The sequence below is a fragment of the Ptychodera flava genome (genome assembly GCF_041260155.1).
Source record: "Ptychodera flava strain L36383 chromosome 23 unlocalized genomic scaffold, AS_Pfla_20210202 Scaffold_23__1_contigs__length_28996876_pilon, whole genome shotgun sequence".
Lineage (NCBI taxonomy): Eukaryota > Metazoa > Hemichordata > Enteropneusta > Ptychoderidae > Ptychodera > Ptychodera flava.
Genome location: NW_027248277.1, coordinates 12298829 through 12322288, shown reverse-complemented (window position 1 = coordinate 12322288; position 23460 = coordinate 12298829). Strand labels below are relative to the sequence as shown.

Below are 23460 nucleotides of genomic sequence, written 5' to 3'. Positions count from 1 at the left end.
AATCTGCTGATCGAGCATACAAGTCAGTATTAACATTTGTGTTAGTTTTTCTATGTTTTTTTTAAAACGTGTGTTGCTGTTTGCAAATGGACGAATGCTAAACTTTCCATCCGTAATTCTGGAATCTGAAACAGCATAGTTGTCAGACGGAGAATCACACAACGCGGACACGCTATCACCATCTATAGAGAAGCAGGGTGGATAACATACGTTACGATATTTCACTCTATACAATGATAGGCTGTCAAGAATGATAAATCCCGCATAGCGGATAAGAGAGAGAGAGAGAGAGAGAGAGAGAGAGAAGAGAGAGAGAGAGAGAGAGAGAGAGAGAGAGAGAGAGAGAGGAGAGAGGAGAGAGAGAGAGAGAGAGAGAGAGAGAGAGAGAGAGAGAGAGATGATAAGAGTATTAAATTCTTCCACTTTCAACACAAATTTTTAAAAGCAAATGACAACCTTATTGAAATATTTTCTTAAAATTCTGGAGACTTTGTCGATTTTGTTTTCCTTAGACACACGTACGATAGGTAACACGCATATTTTGAGCAGGTTACAAACTATATGCTTTTTTTATTCAACAGATGAGCAGAGAGTTTCGAAATAAATCCCGACTGAATTGTCAATAATATACAATTTAACACATTCCTGCAATCACATTGCTAGTGACGTACTCATGACATTTGCTTAATTACCAAACATCAGCAGCAATGACAAACCATAAGAGATGTAGAGACACATCATAGAACACAAGATGCAAAAAATAAACAAAATACAAATATGGGCGAATTATTTTCCATATGACATTTTATTTATTATTAAACACATAACTTCCCTCTGAAGGGAAGAAAAGCGTTACAAAAACAAATGAGGGAGTTACTAAAGCAAAACCAAAACACTGTTTCAAAGTAATAATAAGAAAAAAGAAATAAATTCATACAAAAATCCAAAACAATAGCATGATTAATCTATCAAGATAGCGAGAAAATAGGACATAAAATATAAATTGTTTATAGCATCCCTAGCATCGTCATCATTTTATATTGTGCAGCAACTGTCTCATTGTTAGTTTTGAGTTACTTGTGCTACTTTAGCAATTCTCTGGAGGAAATTACAGCTAATCATAAAAAATACAGATGAACGGTGATAACATCGATATTTAGTTGTACAATTTTTGGTCTACACATCAGATCATCGTATTGGTATGTTTTTATCTTACACAAAGTATACTTGTAGAGTGTAAAGCAAGAAAAGACTGCAAAAAAGTAATAAAAAAGAAAATCTAAGTTAAGTGAAGATCGATGAGGAAAATCATCCTAACCTCATTTACCCAAATCAACCGATGATAATATATGATGACATTAGGTATGAGTCATTCATATACTGTTTATCTCAGACAGCTAAAGAAAAGTCCTCAATCATTTATCCAAATGTACGGCTAACGAAATTTCAAACATGATGGTAGCGCACAAACGACGGCATGATAGCACTCAGTGACGATTTTCTGAAAGGACGAGTTTAGAAAATATGCAAGTGTCGGATTATCTTACGACAATTCGATCGCATTCATATATATATATCTATTGCATAAGCAATTAATAGTTAATAGATAACACGGCACATTTTGAAAATATCGTAACTTGCAATGAAGTGTAGACTTCATCATAAATCGCAACGCCACCCTCATTTCCAATCGTGAAAGCCGTAGGCTGACATGCCGCTCATATTAAAAACACTTTCTCCAGGAATACCATAAAACATTGAACGTTTCTGAAGTTCTTTGTTTAATAAATACTGAAGTTGTGTGGCAAAAACAGATGATTATGTCGAGCTGCCATCAAATAATTGTATCTGGTTTACCTTCCTATTCATTCAGTAAAAATGCATGTTTCTAGTTGTTTTGGATGTTACATTCCTGTAACAGGGTTATGGAAAGAGCACTAAGTGGGTGTTCCTAAAAGTAGAAGCAATGTATGAAAATACTAACCTACTGTCCCCTAATTAGCAAATAGGGGCAGGAACACCATCGATATCACAGTCACCGATACACTAAGCCTTTTACCTCCAGCGTCACTTTCACCTAAATATCAACAAATCAAAGAAATTCATATTAATTTATTGTTAGCGTAAAAAAGATACTTCTCGTGTTTTAAAGTTGTGTGCTTTAATGAATATTTACTATCCACGTATATGTAAAGCCTCTTTTCTATTGTAGCGTCCGACAGACAGCATGCATTATCATAATTGGCTGGTTTTTTCCCTTAATACTTATTATAAAATATCAGCCTTACTTTGATCAAGTGTTTCTGTCGAGAAACCTCCCATACCTAAAAATACAAAAAGCATATTGAAAAGTTACACAACATTACGTACATTACACTGGACGTAAACTTAATATGTTATCGTATATCTTTTGTCTTACAGTGCACGATAAACAGCACACATTGTCGTCATCGGCTACAAAGTATCGCCTTTAAACTAAATGTAAATATATATAATCTTACTTGGGTCAGGTGTTTCCGTAGAAAAACCTCCGATAGCTGTAAATTAACAAACACAATCAAAAGTGAGATGCACAAATAATAAACGTATAAAGTCCCGGTATCATGGGAATAACTAAGCTGATGATGAACATTTAAGAAAGACATGATAAAGACTACCAAAAAATGTACAGCCTATGCTGGAAGTAGAAAATATAGTATCACAATGCGAGGTAGTTATTTAATAGGGATTAATTTAGCGGGCAATTGCGATTTGATGGACCTTTACCAAGATGTCATGCTAGTCAACCTTAAACCGCATTTGCGTTTGTGTCAAGGCTGCTTAAATCTACAGCGTTAGAGAGTTAGCAAGATAGCGGAATTGTTCATAAGTGTAGTTAAAAATGTAACATTTTTGCCCAAGGCAAATCGTTGGCCCTCAACCCTTTTTCAAGTACGTATTTTGGAATATAAACATCTAATGACCTATCTTTGTAGCATAAAGTGTAAATATCTTACTTAAGCAAATGCTTTTTGATTAAGGCAAAGAGAATTAACAGGCAACGATAACATTTCACTTGAACCATGTAAAAACTAGACATTGTGGCATGACTGAATTGTGGAGAAGGATCGACGTCTTACAGGCGGATAAATAAACGTTAGGAAATACAGTAAAAGTAGTACATAATGAAGCAACAATCGTGTCCTTGTGAATCATACCCTATATAGCAAAGTAAGACAAACAAAACCTAAATCGACGCCATGAATATGCACCAGGCTTGTTCTCTAAGCCTAAAACCCTATACGTATGAAAAAATACCGGGGTAGGGGGATAATTTTACAAATTTAATAATAAAATCAATATTCAAATCAACTAATCTTCAACTTTTTGGTGCTGAATAAAAAGTTTATGCTGTTTGAATGCCAACATGATAATTTTGTATATGCAACCAATTCACGATGCAATTACACAATACAGTTACATTATTTATCCAATAGGATTACTCGTGAGCGTGAATGTCTGTTCGTATTCTTGGTTTAGGGCAAATTCATCATACAGTTTTCAAAAGGAATTCTTATCGACGCCTTAATACATGTCAAGTTTCTAGGAAATGTGAAACATTTTGCAATGTTTAGCAGTGTCAAAAACGTTAATGCATGCACGAGTCTAATTTACATCCCTCTCGGTCAATTTGAATTGTATAACGTAGACAATGTCTTTGCAACAAGTCCAAAGTTATTGTTGTACGTCTTTCAAGTTAATTTTCATTGATATTTATATCACCCTATTCTTGAATTTACTTCGTTTCAGAAATGACCAAGAGAAGGACAAACTGTAACCAACTAGCTAATCTATATTTAGTTGCTATGAGATGTTTTGCATATACAAACACTACGATTGACCGTATGTGCTTGTAGACATGTGTTGGCTTATTGATTTGGCTTTTCTTCTACTCACAATCCCGATACAAGCAGCTTGTACTCGCGGCATCATTTAAACGCTACATCCGATTTGCAATACATGGATCCAGTAGCAATAATGTATGGGATTGACAAAATAAATATAAAACACAGTTTTACGTACCTAAACAAGTGGGTGCAGTATTGTCCCAAGATCCGTCACTGCATGTTAGGATTCCAGGTCCACTCAAAATATAGCCTTCGTCACAAGTATAGCTGACTGTAGCTCCGTGTGTGTAATCTGTACCAGTTTTAGTGCCATTAACGGGCGCCGGGCCAGGGTCATTACAGCCGGCTGTACATAACACAGATATACATAGATAACTTTTCGACGTACGTTAGCTTAAAACTGCATACGTTAGTCATTTTTTTTAAATAAATAAGGTCATCTTCCAATAAGAGACTTCACGCGATGTACAGACAGGATCTGATTTTGATTCAACCTTTCCATGTGTGCACATTAAGTTGGTTTTCACTGTTTTCGTACAGGTCAGCATATGGTTCGAAAAGTACAAGTTGATTTCGTGCCGACATGTGGAGAACGACTCAGAATTTCGCGAGACGGTATTGATATTACGCTTTGTGATCAATCCTCATGATATAATGCTGCCAATCTGTTATTCAAAACCGTGAGTAAGAGAGATTCCATCAAGCTGTGTGTGTTATTCTGCGGAGTGAATAATTATAAAACTCTGACCCTTGCAAGTAGGACGTGGGTAATTCCATGAACCATTTGTACAGGACAATACACCTGGTCCGCTCAATGTGTAGCCAGTATCACAAGCGTAAGTCACCGTTTGTCCATGTGTGTAGTCACTGCCCATCTTTTGACCGTTGGTTGGCGCTATACCAGGATCAGTACAGTCATGCGCTGTAGAAAGAAGTGCATATATTTAACATATATTTAACGCTGTCATTGATAGATAATAAGAGATGCTTTAAAATGTTTTGAAATCGAAATTTGGCATCAAAGAGGGGAATTTCAAATGAACGTCTGACGAAGGAGGTGACTTCAAGATAACATAAAAAGTCTTGCTGTGTACAGTTAAGGAAATCGTTTTATGTTCGAGGCATGTAACATGGGCACATACAGATGGCTACGCTGCTATTCCAGTTTCTACCAACATACGTGAGAACTGTTTGAAACCCTGATTCTCGCAAGTGATAAGTGAAATTCCCGCTGTTCTCCAGTAAGACTTTTAATTTACAGTGAACACGATTGGAACTTATTTGGGATACTTGGATCTTCATATTTTTCAAACTTTCTCAAAAGTGTTTGGTGCCATATAGCTGAATTTTACAATATTACAAATTACTCATAAAACAAGTGTGTAACTTAAAAAGAAAAGCAGATGAGCTTACACTTGCAGGTTAAAACGACCTTACTTCACCATCCATTCCAAATTAGTTCCAATCGTGTTAGTGACAGCCAATACTAACTCTCGCAAGTAACCAGATACAATTTTAAGTCACATTGGAGTACAGTGAGAATTTATTGTATTATCTATGAGAATCACGTGACCCTACACTTCTAATCATATGTTGTGGGAACCAGAATGTCTCATCTACAAGGGGCGAGAATGGCAGCAAAATCTCTCCATTGGCGAGGAAGAGGCACTTTCCTTTCAAATGCATTTCCGTATTGTGGAAACACAGTTTTACTGTGATCAAAACCTTTGACAAGTTGTTACCTATACAATCTTTGGCCCCTGCATGACCATAGGCTGTACCGAGACTTAAACAATACTCTGCAGCATTTGTGGCCACTGCCGGACCTTTGATAAGCGCACAAATTTTCGCCGCATCGCTACAAATAGCTTCATTGTCGAACTTGATCGTTACAGAGCCTGTCAATACATGATGATTTTGATTAGGATTAATGGTAACTCCATTTCCGATGGTTGGTGCAGCGCCACCTGCAGGTTGTACCGTCTCTGTGATCTTAGTATTGGAGTTATCGCGGAAGTAGATGTCAAGGCCGTTTACTTCCCCACCATTGGCGCCTGAATTGACGGGATAGCAATTTCGATGACAGTGTCCGTAACTCTGTTGTATGTTATTATAGAAGTGGGTGCCGGATAGGATATAACGAAACCAGCAATGACAACATCTGTAAGGAAAAGAGATGCACATATGATTGTTATTCAATATGGTGGACGTAGCCTATTTAAGGTAAAATGCGCCTCGAGAACTCTCAAACTTTTACCATTCTTTTCTGATCAACAAGTTATGGGGTCTCATTCTAAATCTCTTGGTTTAGCAAAATATTCACCGTCTTTGTTTTTTTCGAAAATGAAAATATTTTTTCTCCATAGAGTAATAACAGGCATTGCAGCCATTTTCAATTTCAATATCGGTAATTCGTGGGTAATTTTTGTCTCCAGTACAAACATTTTCACGGTGATTCCCGATTTTTTTTCTTGATTACGAAAGAGAATGATTGAAAAAAAACCTCGAAAAAAGGTTTGAGCAAAAGTTCATGTCTTTCAATTTTGACCCGGAGGCTTGTACTACCTAAATATAAAATTGCATGGAGTAAACGCAGGGATGTTGGTCATTTTGAATTGCCAGTCTCGTAAAAATTGGGTAATTAGTTTTTTTAGTAACAAATTCTGCACTGTGATCCCTGATTTTTATCCGTAATTTTGAATGATAATGGTTTTATGTTTCTTAATGGTAAATTTGAGCAAAAGTTTAAGATTTTTAATTTTGACGCGAGTGATACCTTCACGATTTTGGTCAAAGAACTCAATGCCCATGAGTTGTTCATATCAAATAACATTTGTTGATTGATATTAGAAAATAAGTTAGACCATATAGGGCCTAAAGGTATTTGCAAACGTTCTCGCACATCGGAGTTTGCCGAAAAAGACTGGGATGCATTATGTAACGATCTCATATGTTAGAAGAGCATTATTTTGATTACTCATGACAATTATAATGATATATTGTCGTTACGTAATAAGCCTGGTAGCAGCTATTAGTGTAATAAGCGATTGTTTATTGTAGATACGAGGTAAACTACGGTCCTATATTAGGGACAGGACAGAAATTACAAAAAAATTACAAAAATTGATCCCTCAATACTGTTTACGAGAAATAAATGCTCCCCAGCTTTCATGCACATAAACATGATGAAACAGATTTTCGGTGAAATTCCAAAGTCAAATTTACTGCACGCATATGCTCTTTTTACCTCGATCCCACTTCAAGCAGCAAAGTAAATTGCATAAATTATCAAACATATATAGATGTATGGACATGGATTGTTTGTAGCGAACAAATGTTAGTGGTTTTCACAATGGACTCCCATGTATTGATCCTGGATATTTTTGGACGAAGAGGTACCATGACAGCTTTTCCCCGATCTAAACGTGGCCAGATGTGAGAGACACAACTGATATTAATATTAAAACATGGAAGCTTACTTCTCTTCTATCATGCTAATGACACCAAAAAAATGGAAGGTTGGCTGTTACGTCAGATTGGTAACCCCTTTTCTTTTTAGCTGACATTTTCTAAATAAACTTGAAATCATTTTGACTCTTAAAAACGGATCTTCCTTTCCCTAGCTAACTAAATTGCACCATGAACACGCTTTACAAGCCACGAGGCATACAGCACGTCAGCAAAAGCTATAACGATCAAGTTAAGCGCTACTGCAACTGAGAGCAATGGTGCAGTGATGTATCCGAACTTTGATCTTTGTTAAGAGCCCTTCCATTTGTATCTTATATTTTCCACCCTACAATGCGACTAGAAAATGACGTAAGAAACCGCAAGTACCCAGACTTCTTACTTTTAGCAATGGCTAGCAGTACCACAGCAGTGCAACCCATATTTACGTCACTCAAACTCACGCGATTTTACGTGACGAAATAGAGTATTGTAGGCTGCAGCCAATTTTTCGCAACCAACCATGTGTACAGTGTGAAATTGGTACATCTGTACTTATAAATCGCTCAAGACCAGTGCACATGTGTAGTGCGGCTTTTGAACTGATCGAGTATAAGTATCGGTCATTGCGTTTCCGACACCTTGCCATTCCAACTTTTCCCTAAACAGAAAGTGGCCTGGGTGGGATTACAACACATCCACTAATTCCACAGTTCTGTTCTCCATGTTTTTCCAAAAAGTTTAGATCAGCTCAATGTTTTGACACCTTTTTCCGAAACGTGTACCCCTGTCAGTTTTAGTGGGTGTTGTAACCATCTGTATGACCCCAGCGCATATGTACAGTCAAAGTGTTAATGTTAGACATCCTGTTGTCAATAGCGATAAATAGCAAAAAGCAGTTTTAAACTTTATATTTTCTTGATGTATTTATGAGCCCTGATAAAATTTACTCAACCAGTCATTCCGCCGAGCTATAAAAGTGTAAATAAATAATATGAATTAATTAACAGATAAATCAAGATTTACCGATATTTGAAATTCAAAATGGTCGAAATCATTGTTATACCTCTAAGGAGAACAAAATAACTTATCGATATTCGAAAAAGTAAGACGGTAAAGTTTTGAAGGAAAGAGCTTTAAATTGAGTCCCACAAGTAGAAGCTTAGACACGAAACGTAACGTTTAAGAGTCCGAATATCTGATTCCGAGGCTTTTTCTCCCTTAACAGTCCCTCTTTTCGTTCCAAGATAAACTCCCGGTGATCTTCTCTTCAACTCAAAAAACTACTCTTCGTTATGAATAGGGAACACTCCCACCCACATGATTCTCATCTTTGCACTCGACAACTACCCGCTCTGTGCCTACATTACGCATTTTAAAAGTATCAAGCTATACAAAATGCACAGCCTGAGTTTCCTTGCAAACAGATGACACGAGAAAATACTCCCATCCTCCCTTCCCTACCCGCCGATACAATCGAGGAAAATGCTGATACAATTCAAGGGAAAGCAAGGTAAATTTTGCTGCCTACGGAGCTAGAAATTACACAAACTGATATTCATATCGTTATCGTTGGGGATAAGTCTACCTGAGAGCCTACGTGAAGGCGTCGCATACATAGGGTAGCCTTGTGGACTACGTGCATTAGAAACGATTTGAACTCTGGTAGCGACGAATACGTGCATCTCAAGCCAAGTACTTGTTGGAAGAGCCAACGCACTTAAAATCCCCTTCATGTATAAACGGGTGCTATATACGCTGCTACGGAATGTAACTTTAGGATGTTCATTTCTTGTAACAACTGCGTGCAATCTTAATGCCTTCAAATTAAAATTTATAAAAAAATAGAGAGGGATACTCACCCTGGGCTGTGATGCTTGTCAACAGAAATGGAAACGCGGACAGAACGAGCACCAATTTGTGTCTAAAAAAGAAATAGATGCATATGATTATCAATCCATCAAAAATAACCCTATGTACTGAAATTTTGTTGTCATAAATATACAGAAAATATTCTATATGTGTCTTTGTCGTCATTTCACCCGCACGCAAGCTAGTAGTATCAAAGCTCTTGCAAGACGCGCCATCTATAAGTCGGGGAATTACTTGCCTTCCCATGTTGATAGTGTTATGTAGGTCATTCCCCCCACACTCATCATGACCTGAGTTCAATTAGTCTTCAACATTCTCAAGGTCACTGCCCTTGATGACCTCACAACCTTGAATCAATTAGTCATGTTTGGAATGTTCTGGAAAGTTGATTAGTTGTGTAAGGGAGATAATTTTAGAACAGTAATTAGCATGTCAATAAAAGTTCTAGATTGTTCTTATATGCCTTTATAAAAGGGACGTGCACAGCTTCCAGTCAGACTTTTGGGATCGTGTCTCTTGTGTGTTACTAAACTCCAGCAGTAGTCATTCTCAAGACCTTTCAAGACCTTCACTGCCAACGCTGGATTTATACTGTGGACTTTGTGCAACTACAAGCCTGCAAGCCGAAGGACTGTTCATTCATCCGACTGACTGTTACAACTCTGAGACTGGAGCTTTGCCGTCCCAGCTGAGATAAGTAGTCTGTACACTTTTAAAGCTTGTATTTTATCCCTGACTTAGCAATTAGTTTTATTTTTGTAATAAATTTTGTTTAAACGGAAACTGCTGAGTTCACCTTTGTTCGTTTTCTCTGCACGTAACAAATTGGGGGCTCGTCCGGGAGACGAATATTTTGAGCCGTTTGACAACATTTTGCTAGCCTTTTCAAAACTATTGTATACTGTGAACTCAGCGAAATTTAATCATGGCGGAATTCAAACCAGACGAATTTATGGATGACCTTGATCAGGACACATTTGATTCCCTCAGAAAAGGCGACCTCATAACACTGGCCAATTTCCTTAAAGTAGAAATCAAAAGATCTATGCGCAAGAGGGAAATACAGTACCGTATTGCCAAACATCTAGTTGATTTAGGCCAATTTGAGGAATCCACCCTGAAAGATTATGACCTGAGTCTTCCTTTGAACTCAGAAAATTAGAGTTAGAAATACAGGCAGATTTGGCACGTGAAAAGTTTGCAAATGGAAGAAAGACAGAGGAGGAAAGATACAAATGAAAGAAAAGAATAGAAAGAAAGGCAAAAGATTAGAAATGGAAGAAAGACAGAGAGAAAAGGAATTGCGATTAGAAGAACAGCGATTACAGGTAGAAATAAAACGTTTAGAGCTTGGACAGTCAGGAAAATTCTTCCCTTCAGACAAGTTTGACATCACTAAGCATTTCAGGTTAGTTCCCCCTTTCCAAGAAAAGGATGTTGATAAATATTTCCTTCATTTTGAGAAAATTGCTCAGAGTCTGAATTGGCCTAAGGAGTCCTGGTCTATGCTTTTGCAGAGTGCTTTGGTGGGTAAAGCCAGAGAAATTTACATTCAGTTGTCAGTAGAGCAGGCTTCAAATTATGATTCTGTGAAGGAATTAATTCTCAAGGGCTATGAGTTGGTGCCTGAAGCTTACCGTCAGAAATTTAGGGATTGTGAGAAGGTGAAGGATCAAACTTATGTTGAATTTGCTCGAACAAAAGAACAACTGTTTGATCGTTGGTGTTCTTCTGAAAAGGTCAGTCAGAATTATGACAAATTACGACAACTTGTTTTGATTGAGGAATTTAAAAGGTGCATCCGGAGTGACATCAAGACGTTTATCAATGAACAAAAGGCAGATACATTGGAGGTTGCTGCACGTTTGGCCGATGATTATTCATTGACCCACAAATCTTCATTTCTCAGCAAACCATCCCAGTCCTTTTCATACAGAAACAATGCAGGTAAATTTAACTCGTCCTTTTCATCCAAGAATTTTTCAAAGGAGAGTAGGAAATCAAATGACAACAGTTCACAAAATTTAAGTAACACTCACACATCATCAGATCCCAAGTCTCAATCTCCTTCTGACAAACAGTTCGGTACACTTTCTTGTAATTATTGTAAGAAAGACGGCCATTTAATGTCAGATTGTTTCAAATTGAAAAGAAAACGTGAAGGTCAAAGTGGTCAAAGTGGATCTAAGCCAACCGGCTTTATTTCTTCATCAACTCAATTAGAGTCTAATAATGTGTGCAACACATTTTCTGAGGTTAAACCCCTCTTATCCCCAATTAATGAGGTCAAGGTCAATTCTTCTCAAGATAGCATTATGGGTATTTTCGAACCATTTATTCATAATGGTTTTATATCACTTTCTAGTGATTTTTCTTCCGCTACCCCTGTCAAAATTTTAAGAGATACCGGGGCTTCCCAGTCTCTTTTGTTGGCAGATACCCTGCCGTTTTCTGAAAAGTCATTTTCAGGTTCTAAAGTTCTTATTAAGGGGGTAGATTGTAATGACTACATTCCTGTTCCTCTCCATAATGTCTATTTGTCTTCGGACTTTGTTTCTGGACCTGTGGCTTTAGGTATTAGGCCTTTTTTGCCTTTTGAAGGGATTCACCTTCTTCTTGGAAACGACCTTGCTGGGGACAAGGTCATTACTAATCCACTTGTGACTGATAATCCTAGTTTAGATCAGGATCCAGAGCCAATTGAACAAGAGATACCCGATTTATTTCCTTCGTGTGCAATTACTCGAGCCATGTCAAAGAAAACTTCCGAGAATCAAAATACTCTCAAAATAATGTCACAGATGTTGACTTAAATGACACCTTTCTCAGTCAGGTGTTTGACACGGATCATTCCGTTATCCCTCGTGGATTTGAAACTTCCAGTAAAACTTCTGCTGACGAAAGTCAGACATTTTCTAGATCAAATCTCATTGCAGAACAACACAAAGACCCAGATATTTTGTGCTGTTTGACAGGGTAGATGATGAAGATAAAACTTCAGATAGCTCTGTTTCCTATTATACAAAATCTGGTATTCTCATGCGTAAATGGAGACCTCCAGATGTCTTGGTTGATGACGATTGGGCTATAAAACATCAAATTGTGGTTCCAAAGCCCTACCGTGCTGAAATATTGCGCCTGGCCCATGAAACGCCCTGGGCTGGTCACTTAGGAGTCAGGAAAACTTATCATAAAATTCTCAGTCACTTTTATTGGCCTAATCTCAGGCAGGATGTAGCACATTTCTGTAAAACTTGTCACACATGTCAACAAATGGTAGGAAAGCCAAATCAGACCATTCCAAAGGCCCCTTTATAGCCAATTCCTGCATTTCATGAACCATCTAGTAGGATACTCATAGACTGTGTTGGGCCCTACCAAACCAAGATCAAGAAATGAGTACATGTTGACAATAATGTGTACATCTACTTGGTTCCCAGAAGCCATACCACTGAGAAATATAAAGACAAAGACTATAGTGAGAGCTTTAGTCAAATTTTTCACTTTATTTGGCCTCCCTAAATGTGTCCAGTCCGATCAAGGCTCCAACTTTATGTCTGGAATTTTTCAACAAGTAATGGATCAGCTAGGCATTAAACAGTATAGGTCATCCGCCTATCATCCAGAAAGTCAGGGTGCTCTTGAGCGATTTCATCAAACTTTGAAAAACATGATTAGGACCTACTGTTTTGACACAGAGAAGCAGTGGGATGAAGGAATTCATTTTCTGCTCTTTGCTGTTAGAGAGTCAATTCAGGAGTCTCTTGGCTTTAGCCTATTTGAGCTTGTATTTGGACATACAGTCCGTGGCCCACTTAAGCTCGTTAAAGAGAAATTCCTATCAGACGATGATGATTGTCTGAATATTTTGCAATATGTGTCAGATTTTCGTACGAAACTCTCTAAAGCATGTGAATTAGCCAGAGAAAATCTTGAGTCATCTCAGCAGTCAATGAAAACCAAATATGATAAAAGCACCTCAAAACGGAAGTTTGAACCAGGTCAAAAAGTTCTTGTTCTACTTCCAATTCCTGGCAAACCACTCCATGCTCGTTACTTTGGGCCATACCTAATTGATAAGAAATTGAGTGATTTAAATTACATCATAATAACACCTGACAGGCGAAAACAAAAACAGCTATGTCACATAAATATGCTTAAGCCATATTTGGATAGGGATAATCCTACTAAAACAAAGCCTGTCAGTACAGTCAGTTCTGGCCATTATGAAGATAGTGATACTGAAACTGACTTGAGTGAAAATACTCTAAACTCAAAGCTGGGCTCGGTCAAGCTTCAGAACTCAGAAATCCTGGAGAAGCTGGAGTCTACAAAGTTGGCACACCTCCAGCCAGAACAACAACAACAGGTGAAAGAACTGCTCCATGAATATAAACACCTGTTTCAAGATGTTCCAACGAGGACAAACGTCATCTACCACGACGTTGATGTTGGGGACAGTAAGCCTGTAAAACAACATCCATACAGACTGAATCCAACAAAAGCGAAATATCTCCAGGAAGAAGTCAAATACCTGCTGGACAATGACTTTATTGAACCCAGTAAAAGTAACTGGAGTTCGCCGTGCATACTTGTTCCCAAATCAGATCACAGTTATCGTATGTGCACGGACTTTAGGAAGGTCAACACTTTAACAAAGACAGACACTTTCCCAATCCCGAGGATTGATGACTGCATCGACCGAGTGGGAAAAGCCAAGTATGTGACGAAATTTGACCTACTGAAGGGATTTTGGCAAGTCCCTTTGACGGATCGTGCTCGTGAAATATCCGCCTTTGTTACACCAGACGGATTGTTCCAGTACAAGGTGATGCCATTCGGAATGAAGAACTCTCCGGCAACGTGTCCAACGATGATCAACGACGTCATATCCGGGCTAGACGGGTGTGCAGCCTACGTTGACGACGTCGTCCTGTATAGTGACACCTGGGAGGAACACATCAAGCTCATGCGGAAGTTCTTTGAGAGACTGAGCAAAGCAATGTTGACTGTCAACCTTGCCAAATCTGAGTTTGGTTGGGCTAGGGTAACTTACCTCGGACATACTGTAGGACAGGGTGAGGTAAAACCTGTTGATGCTAAAATCAGTGCCATTTCAAGTTTTCCCATACCAAACTGCAAACGACAACTGATGCGCTTTCTCGGTATGGCTGGTTACTACAGAAAATTCTGTCCAAATTTCTCCACAATTACTGAGCCTTTTACTAACTTACTTAAAAAGAAAGTAAAGTTTGTTTGGTCAGAGCAATGCCAACAGGCATTTGATACACTTAAAGCCATACTGCAAAGTGCCCCAGTGTTGTCTGCACCAGATTTCACTTTGCCATTCAAATTAGCTGTAGATGCTAGTGATACGGCTGCTGGTGCTGTTTTATTGCAAGAGGATAGTCACGGTTATATCATCCTGTTTGCTATTTTTCACGCAAATTTAACAAATCCCAGAGAAACTACTCTACAATTGAAAAAGAGTGTTTATCTTTGATATTAGCTTTACAGCATTTTGAAGTTTATGTTACTTCTTCAAATCAGCCAATAGTGGTTTATATTGATCACAACCCTCTTGTTTTTCTGCAGAAATTTAAAGGCAAAAATCAGAGATTGCTAAGATGGAGTTTAATGTTACAGGAGTTTAATCTTGACATTAGACATATCAAAGGCAGAGACAATTTAATTGCAGACTGTCTCTCTCGTATTAGAGTTTATTGTTGTTCACTTTCAAGAAATATTATTGTTGTTCACTTTCAAGAAATTTTACTTTAGAGTAAAACAAAATTTGAGTACTTAACTCCTTTTCAAGATTACATTTGTAAAAGAAGATTTTTCTTTGAAAAATTTTCTTTTTTGAAGAGGGGGTGTGTTATGTAGGTCATTCCCCCACACTCATCATGACCTGAGTTCAATTAGTCTAGAACATTCTCAAGGTCACTGCCCTTGATGACTCACAACCTTGAATTCAATTAGTCATTCTTGGAATGTTCTGGAAAGTTGATTAGTTGTGTAAGGGAGATAATTTTAGAACAGTAATTAGCATGTCAATAAAAGTTCTAGATTGTTCTTATATGCCTTTATAAAAGGGACGTGCACAGCTTCCAGTCAGACTTTTGGGATCGTGTCTCTTGTGTGTTACTAAACTCCAGCAGTAGTCATTCTCAAGACCTTTCAAGACCTTCACTGCCAACGCTGGATTTATACTGTGGACTTTGTGCAACTACAAGCCTGCAAGCCGAAGGACTGTTCATTCATCCGACTGACTGCTACAACTCTGAGACTGGAGCTTTGCCGTCCCAGCTGAGATAAGTAGTCTGTACACTTTTAAAGCTTGTATTTTATCCCTGACTTAGCAATTAGTTTTAATTTTGTAATAAATTTTGTTTAAACGGAAACTGCTGAGTTCACCCTTTTGTTCGTTTTCTCTGCACGTAACAAAATAAGTGCTAAGGCAGGACGTTCTGAAATGATCTCAACCAACAAACCATTATATTTCAAACCTGCCGTATTTTGATTGGCTGATATCGCGGGAATGCGCTTGTTTCCATGCAAAGCGTCATGCCCCGTTATTAGTCATTTTATTGCCAATAGAAATTACTCACGATCAATACCAAAATATCAAATTTCTTGGGTTCTTATTCTTTTTGAAAACTTCAGGAATGTTCAATATAATAATATAATATCGGTAATATGAATGACAAAACTGGGACGCGCTCAGGTGTGTTAAAAATATAACATGAGCAGAATGCTTCGCATGTTTGCCGTTCAGTTAATTTGCTTCTGTATTTCTCTTCTCGTCTGCGAATCAGTGTCATTGCCTGTACCAGCTACACAATGTGGATCTTGACAAAAACGGAATCAACTGCAGCCACTTAGCAGATTCACAATATACCTCTAATTCCATTCAAATCAATATGTACATCGAATACCAGGCACGGGAAAGGGTAGCCAGTGAATGACATCAATTTAGTCAGGCGTTTTAAAGGGTGGTATATCAAGTCCAGATTAAACTCAATTCTACAAACACTATGCACATTATTTTATCACTGAGGTCGGAATATATGTTGTCAGATGTTTATACGTGATATCAATCAAACATCGGAAAAGAGGTTATCGCCAGTAAATATATTTAACAATGCCATGCAAACAAAGTCTTAATGGCAACCTAGTCACAGAAACATTGTTTACACTTTACTAATCCGAGACTTTGAACTTTAACAACCGTTTTTGCGCTTTGGGTTTTGCTCATTAAGTTTTTGCCAAGTCATTTAACGTTAAAGTTTGATAGCAAAAGAAAAACGAAATTGTAAAAAAGGTTTTTAACGATATATCGGCTTTATTGTTTTGCTTGGTGTACCGGCGCTGTAACAGATTTTTATTGTTTTCCTCTAATCATCGAATTTTGACTGTGCAGACTCGGCAAAATCTAAATGCTGGAAACCCAAAGTACATGAGAAGGTGTAGTTTAAATCCCTTCTACTTGATTTATCTTCTCACCAAACACTATTGTTATTGTTATTCTACGAAAGTAATGGTAATGCCTATGCTATCGTGACACTGAGGCATTCATTCTGACTTCATTCAAAATACATTCCTAAGTTCCTCTCAGTTGAGATGGTATCGCACGAACAACGTCATAAACTAAATGAACCATTGTATGTGCGGTGTGTGTGATAGTGAGCGTGCGTGCGTGAGTGGTTCACGAACTCTACAACGTGTGGAGCGGTCTCAGTCAGAAAAATGTAACAACTTAGCCGGCTATTGAACCACTCTTTTTAGGAAGTGGGGATTTAGCCGAGCGGTTCTCTCTGTTGCCTCTCCGCTAGGCGACTGATGTCGTATGTTGTGGGTTCGAACCCGATTGAAAACTTGCCGTATCCTCCCAGGACTTTAGGGTGTAAAGGTTTAATCAATCAAATAGACTGAATTTAGCATTGCTCCGAGTCAAGATAGAAAAACGACGTTATTTGCGATATGAATATTTGTCTGTACGTTTCCGCGAGAACGACTAAAGTAAATCTTGTGATAGAAAGAACACTTCAAATCACGTTACTGTATGATTCAGAATAGTAGCAGCAACAACGGTCACACCTGAAACAACAAAAATTGTCCCAATTCAAGCAGTGGTGTCGGATGTGCAGCCATACTTAGAACGAACCCGAAATCGTGATCAGCGCTAGGGGGGCACATACTTGACAATTGATGGAGGTGGACGGGAAGGGGTCAAATTTCAAAAATTAAATTTGGAGGGTGGGTCGCTTTTTACATTTCATTTGTAGCTAAAGATCCACTGACCCCATCCCCCTCCTCAAGCAACGAATACTTCCTTACCGTTTATGTGAACCTACTGGCATAGTACATGTAAAAGGCTTACGCTATTTGGTTAACGCGAAATCAATAGCTGAGAATAATTCACCCTTTAGCTAGTTTCACATGATGTGCGGAGATTTCCGCCCACATACGAGTAAAAATCATGCGACTTTTCTACTTTCCGACATCCTTCGTCCTATCTCAGCTTTTTACTTTCGGTATACGTGAAACTTAGTATGTTTTATTAAAGCCCTAGAAACTACTAAGGAGAGCAGATTCTTAGATTGTAAACTTTGGATTCCCCAAATATACTTCGCGGAGGAATCGACTTGACTAGAACAGTTAATTTTGCAAATCCTATGTTGGCAAATGGTACAAAATCCTTTCCATGTCAAAAATGGGGGGAGGGGTGTCACGAGAAAACATCAAAGACAAAAGTATATGATCCACCCTTGCATATTTCCGAGTTTGATGAAAAAAGTTGGAATTCTCCTCACCTATAAAGAACAGAGGCAGCATGACATCATTTTACTTTATTTTGATATCATCCATAAAAATGACTAGGCGGGCTAGATTTGGTCGCTGAGTCACATGCATCAATAGAATCACCGGCTCTAGGTAACAAGGTCCGAATATTTCAAGCATTGGCATTTTAAGCCTCGCCTCCACGGGCTCTGTGATCAGGGATCTCTGGATCCTTAATTATTCCATTGTACAGTTGTTTTGGTCACCGCTAATACATAATATATATATTATATCGGTAATATGAATGACAAAAAATGGGACGCGCTCAGTTGCGTTAAAATGTAACGATGGGTAGAATGCTTCGCATGTTTGCCCTTCAGATAATTTGATTCTGTATTTCTCTTCTCGTCTGCGAATCAGTGTCATTGCCTGTACCAGCTAAACAATGTGGATTTGGACCAAAACGGAAGCAACTGCAGCCACTTATCAGATTCACAATATACCTCTAATTCCATTCAAATCAATATGTTCATCTAAGATCTGGCACGGGAAAGGGTAGCCAGTGAATGACATCAATTTAGTCAGGCGTTTTAAAAGCTGGTATATCTAGTCCAGATTAAACTCAATTTTACAACCACTATGCACATTATTTTATCACTGAGGTCGGAATATAAGTTGTCAGATGTTTATACGTGACATCAATCAAACATCGGAAAAGAGTTTATCGCCAGTAAGTATAGTGAAAAATGCCATGCAAACAAAGTCTTAGTGGCAACCCGTCACAATAACATCGTTCACACTTTACTTATCCGAGGCTTTGAAATTTAACAACCGCTTTTGCACTTGGGTTTTGCTCACTAAGTTTTTGCCAGGTCATTTAACGTTAAAGTTTGATAACAAAAGAAAAACAAATGTAAAAAAGTTTTAACGGTATACCGGCTTGATTGTTTGGTAGGTGTACCGGTGCTGCACATATTTTCATTATTTTCCTCTAATCATCGAATTTTGACTGTGCAGACTCGGCAAAATCTAAATGCTGGAAACCCAAAGTACATGAGAAGGTGTAGTTTAAATCCCTTCTACTTGATTTATCTTCTCACCAAACACTATTGTTATTGTTATTCTACGAAAGTAATGGTAATGCTATGCTATCGTGACACTGAGGCATTCATTCTGACTTCATTCAAAATACATTCCTAAGTTCCTCTCAGTTGAGATTGTATCGCACTAACAACGTCATAAACTAAATGAACCATAGTATGCGCGATGTGTGATAGTGAGCGTGCGTGCGTGAGTGGTTCACGAACTCTAAAACGTGTGGAACCGTCTCAGTCAGAAAAATGTACCAACTTAGCCGGCTATTGAACCACTCTTTTTTGGAAGTGGGGATTTAGCCGAGCGGTTCTCTCTGTTGCCTCTCCGCTAGGCGACTGATGTCGTATGTTGTGGGTTCGAACCCGATTGAAAACTTGCCGTATCCTCCCAGGACTTTAGGGTGTAAAGGTATAATCAATCAAATAGACCGAATTTAGCACTGCTCCGAGTCAAGATAGAGAAACGACGTTATTTGCGATATTAATATTTGTCTGTATTTTTTCCACGAGAACAAATTAAATAAATCTTGTGTTAGAAAGCATGCTTAAGATCACATTACTGCATAGTTCAGAATAGTAGCTGCAACAACAGCCACGCCTGCAACTGTTACAACAAAAATTGTCCCAATTCAAGTAGTGGTGTCGGATGTGCAGCCATATTTAGGACGTACCCGAAATCGTGATGGGCACACAATTGACAATTGATGAAGGTGGAGGGAAGGGGGTCAAATTTTAAAAATTAAATTTGGAGGGTGGGTCGCTTTTTACATTTCATTTGTAGCTAAAGATCCACCGGGAACCCCCCCCCCCCACCTCAAGCAACGAATACTTCCTTACCGTTTATGTGAACCTACTGGCGCTGTACATGTGTGTGTGTTAAAGGGCTTACGCTATTTGGTTAACGCGTAATCAATCGCTGAGAGTAATTCACCCTTTAGCTAGTTTCACATGATGTGCGAAGACTTCCGCCCACATACGAGTAAAAATCACGCGGTTGTCCTATTTTCGGACATCCTTTGTCCTATCTCAGCTTTTATACTTTCGGTGTATGTGAAACTTACTATATTTTATTATAGCCCTGGAAACTACTAAGGGGAGCAGATTCTTAGATTGTAAACTTTGGATTCCCCAAATATACTTCGCGGAGGAATCGACTTGACTAGAACAGTTAATTTTGCAAATCCTATGTTGGCAAATGGTACAAAATCCTTTCCATGTCAAAAATGGGGGGAGGGGTGTCACGAGAAAACATCAAAGACAAAAGTATATGATCCACCCTTGCATATTTCCGAGTTTGATGAAAAAAGTTGGAATTCTCCTCACCTATAAAGAACAGAGGCAGCATGACATCATTTTACTTTATTTTGATATCATCCATAAAAATGACTAGGCGGGCTAGATTTGGTCGCTGAGTCACATGCATCAATAGAATCACCGGCTCTAGGTAACAAGGTCCGAATATTTCAAGCATTGGCATTTTAAGCCTCGCCTCCACGGGCTCTGTGATCAGGGATCTCTGGATCCTTAATTATTCCATTGTACAGTTGTTTTGGTCCACCGCTCCAACACTTGAATTCGATATACAATTTGTTCATTGCCGTATTCAAGGCTATATTTTTATGGCAACTTTTCAATTTGAACAAAGAATGTTGCAATTGTATTAGAGGCAACGATGGAATTCACACTGTGTATTAGAGTACATTGTACAATTAATACCTGCTTGCGATACCAAAACAACCGCCTGTTATAAATACCGAGGAAGATGCTAATAAGAACATCAGGACCATTTCGCCAACATGACGTTCTCTCTGTGTCGCTTATACAAGGCTAAGCGGTCCAACACTGCCTCACTCTCAAGATATTTGACACTCACTTCAAATACCTCTACGGACACAGTGGTCTACGCCAATGTGAGTGGTTCAACTGAACATTTGTTTTGATCAAAGATTTTATCACCGGATTTCGATACACAAGATTTATCGGCTTACCCAAGGCTTCAATTTCACTACTTCGTTGTCGATTGTAAACATAACGTTGTAATTCACCATCCTATTTTCAGCGGTAGCTCCGAACGGCAAGGTAAGCAGTTGATATGGAGATAAAATAGTGTCAAATCAACAACAGCAGTATGCTGTACCGTAAGTGTAGCTTTTCTAGACGCACGCTCGTCAAGAATATTTATGGAAGTGCTCATCCGCTGAGGTTTAATAATAAGTATGAAACGGGTCGTTCGCTCGGAATATTGCGTTACGCCTTAACATGTGACGATAAGGTTAAATTCAATTTCGTTTGCCCTAAAAGGATTGTCTTTCCTTTTGAACATAAAACAATTATACTATTACTTATGGATGGATCACAAATGTGTAAGGCAGCATGCGATAATCCATAGGTAAAAAACACAAATAAACGGGAAGTTTGAGTGCAAAGTATGCTAGCATGGCAATACTGCACATAGTTTAGTTGACAAGGTCATTAAGCCGTTGATATTTAAAGTTATCGCAATATAAGTGTAATTCCGTCCGGGGGAGGGGGGGGGGTAAGAACCCCAATTCATTTTGTGTGCGTCAAAATCACAATTCAAGAACTCTGCCGTAAAAAATAAAGTAATCAGACCGTCAAACCATGACAGAAGAGAAAGAATGAAAATCTTGGCTCGGGACACATATTCATGCGCAGCTCTAAATATGTTGACTCAACTGCACCTCATATGAAGTACTTTCTCTTTGTTAATTAAAATGAGACACAAATTGCAACAGCCTAGCAGACGAAGACATCATATTTAAACTCTGATAGAATAATACAGACTTGGAAAGTTGAAAAAAAAAACCGGATAGATACTTGTAGTTCGTCTATCTATATTCATGTGTAGATTTGCACAACACGAGCGTGAAAGCCTCGTGCAGACTGGTATTCTTTATAGACAATGAATTACAGTTTCCCTGAAACCAATTTCGCATTGAGGAGTTTCGTTTTGAGGGAGGAGGGGTGTCGATACCAAAACGAAGGAATTATATTTTTGTTGTGTCAGTGGCTATTATCGACGACTTTGTAATAAGTATGACTTACGACCTAAACAGCGAAGGGAGTACGACCTTGAAGCAGCTAGTAAACTGGGTCGCATATGTATTGTTATGTTCTATGTAGTGAAGCTTTCGCCACGCTAATAGTTGTAAGGCTGTCGCTAGGCTAATGTCATGTGTCTGTCTATCATAGCGTTCTATATGCGTATAGTGCCCCATAGGCATGATTTATTTCTCAGAGATGAGAAGTGGTAGGGGTGAAAGTGTACGATGGCTTTTGATCTGCTCTCAAGGTCTTTCCTTTATCTTTTGATAAATACAATTATTACCATAAAGACACCAGGCCTAGTCCAAATGATACTGTATATAATTTAGAACGACTTACATTTATATATTTATTGAACGTTCTATTTTGATTTGCCTCAAAGTAATTTTTCCTTGATGTATAAGTGAGACATAGCGTGATTGAATATACCCAACGAAATTGCTCTGCAAGCTAAGCTGTTGTAGTATAATGCCATAAAAACTGTCTTTTACTTAATGTGCACACAAGAGTCATGTAGTTTAAAATCGCATTTCGTAGATTTCTTAGTTTGATCTACACACACACGAGCAATACCTTCATTGGAGTAATTTTTGTATAATATGACCAGGACTAGAGAAGCGGCCAAGGGCTTTAAACTATGATGCGCCTAACTGATAGATATCTGGACTTTCAAATTTTTGAAATATTTTCCTAGTCTTGTCGCTTGTAGGCGTCATTTTAAAACTCTTGAAGCAAGAGCAATTTCCTCCTTCTTAATTATTTGAAAATCGTAACTTATATTTTTCTAATAGAATTACCAGGGCATGGCGGTCATTTGGTTTTAACCCTTTGAGTGCTGTATTTTTCCCACCAAAATTTTAGTGCAACATTTTACCAATTTTTATGAACTTTTCTGTATTTTTTCTCACAATTTTGGACCAAATGTACACAATATTTTATCAGCCACAGGTTTTTATCAAAATTTTGGCAAAACTCTAACAAAAATTGACCAAGTTCTCTTTTATAAGGGTGACAAAAATTGACTTTGGCGCTCAATGGATTAAAGATTGGTAAACGTCTGCCAAGTTGTCTCTATAGTACCACACAGTGTTTTTCACGGTGACCCTGATATTTATTCTCGATTTCGAAAGCAAGTTGTTGACAGTGTCATTGAGGAAAGTTTTCGCAAACGCTTAACTCTCAGGCACGTACTACTTTACGAAGCAGTTTACCAATCGTATGCCTACTGATAGAAAAAGACTACTAGAAATTAGATATTTCATTTACAGACGATATTGATAAAGACATGATAAAGGCTGGGTGATAACAAA

General features: G+C 38.2%; 1 protein-coding gene across 1 annotated transcript; it reads right to left on the bottom strand.

The window, feature by feature from the left end:
• Positions 1–840: 840 nt before the first annotated feature.
• LOC139123758 (zona pellucida sperm-binding protein 3 receptor-like) lies at positions 841–14096 on the bottom strand. Its single transcript, XM_070689912.1, has 9 exons — positions 14010–14096; positions 9197–9258; positions 5630–6048; positions 4636–4809; positions 4063–4233; positions 2502–2537; positions 2289–2324; positions 1985–2077; positions 841–1501 (listed from the first exon to the last, which is right to left on the bottom strand). The coding sequence occupies exons 1-8, from the start codon at positions 14094–14096 to the stop codon at positions 1995–1997; spliced, it is 1068 nt and encodes a 355-aa protein (XP_070546013.1). The 3' UTR covers positions 841–1501; positions 1985–1994.
• Positions 14097–23460: the final 9364 nt, after the last annotated feature.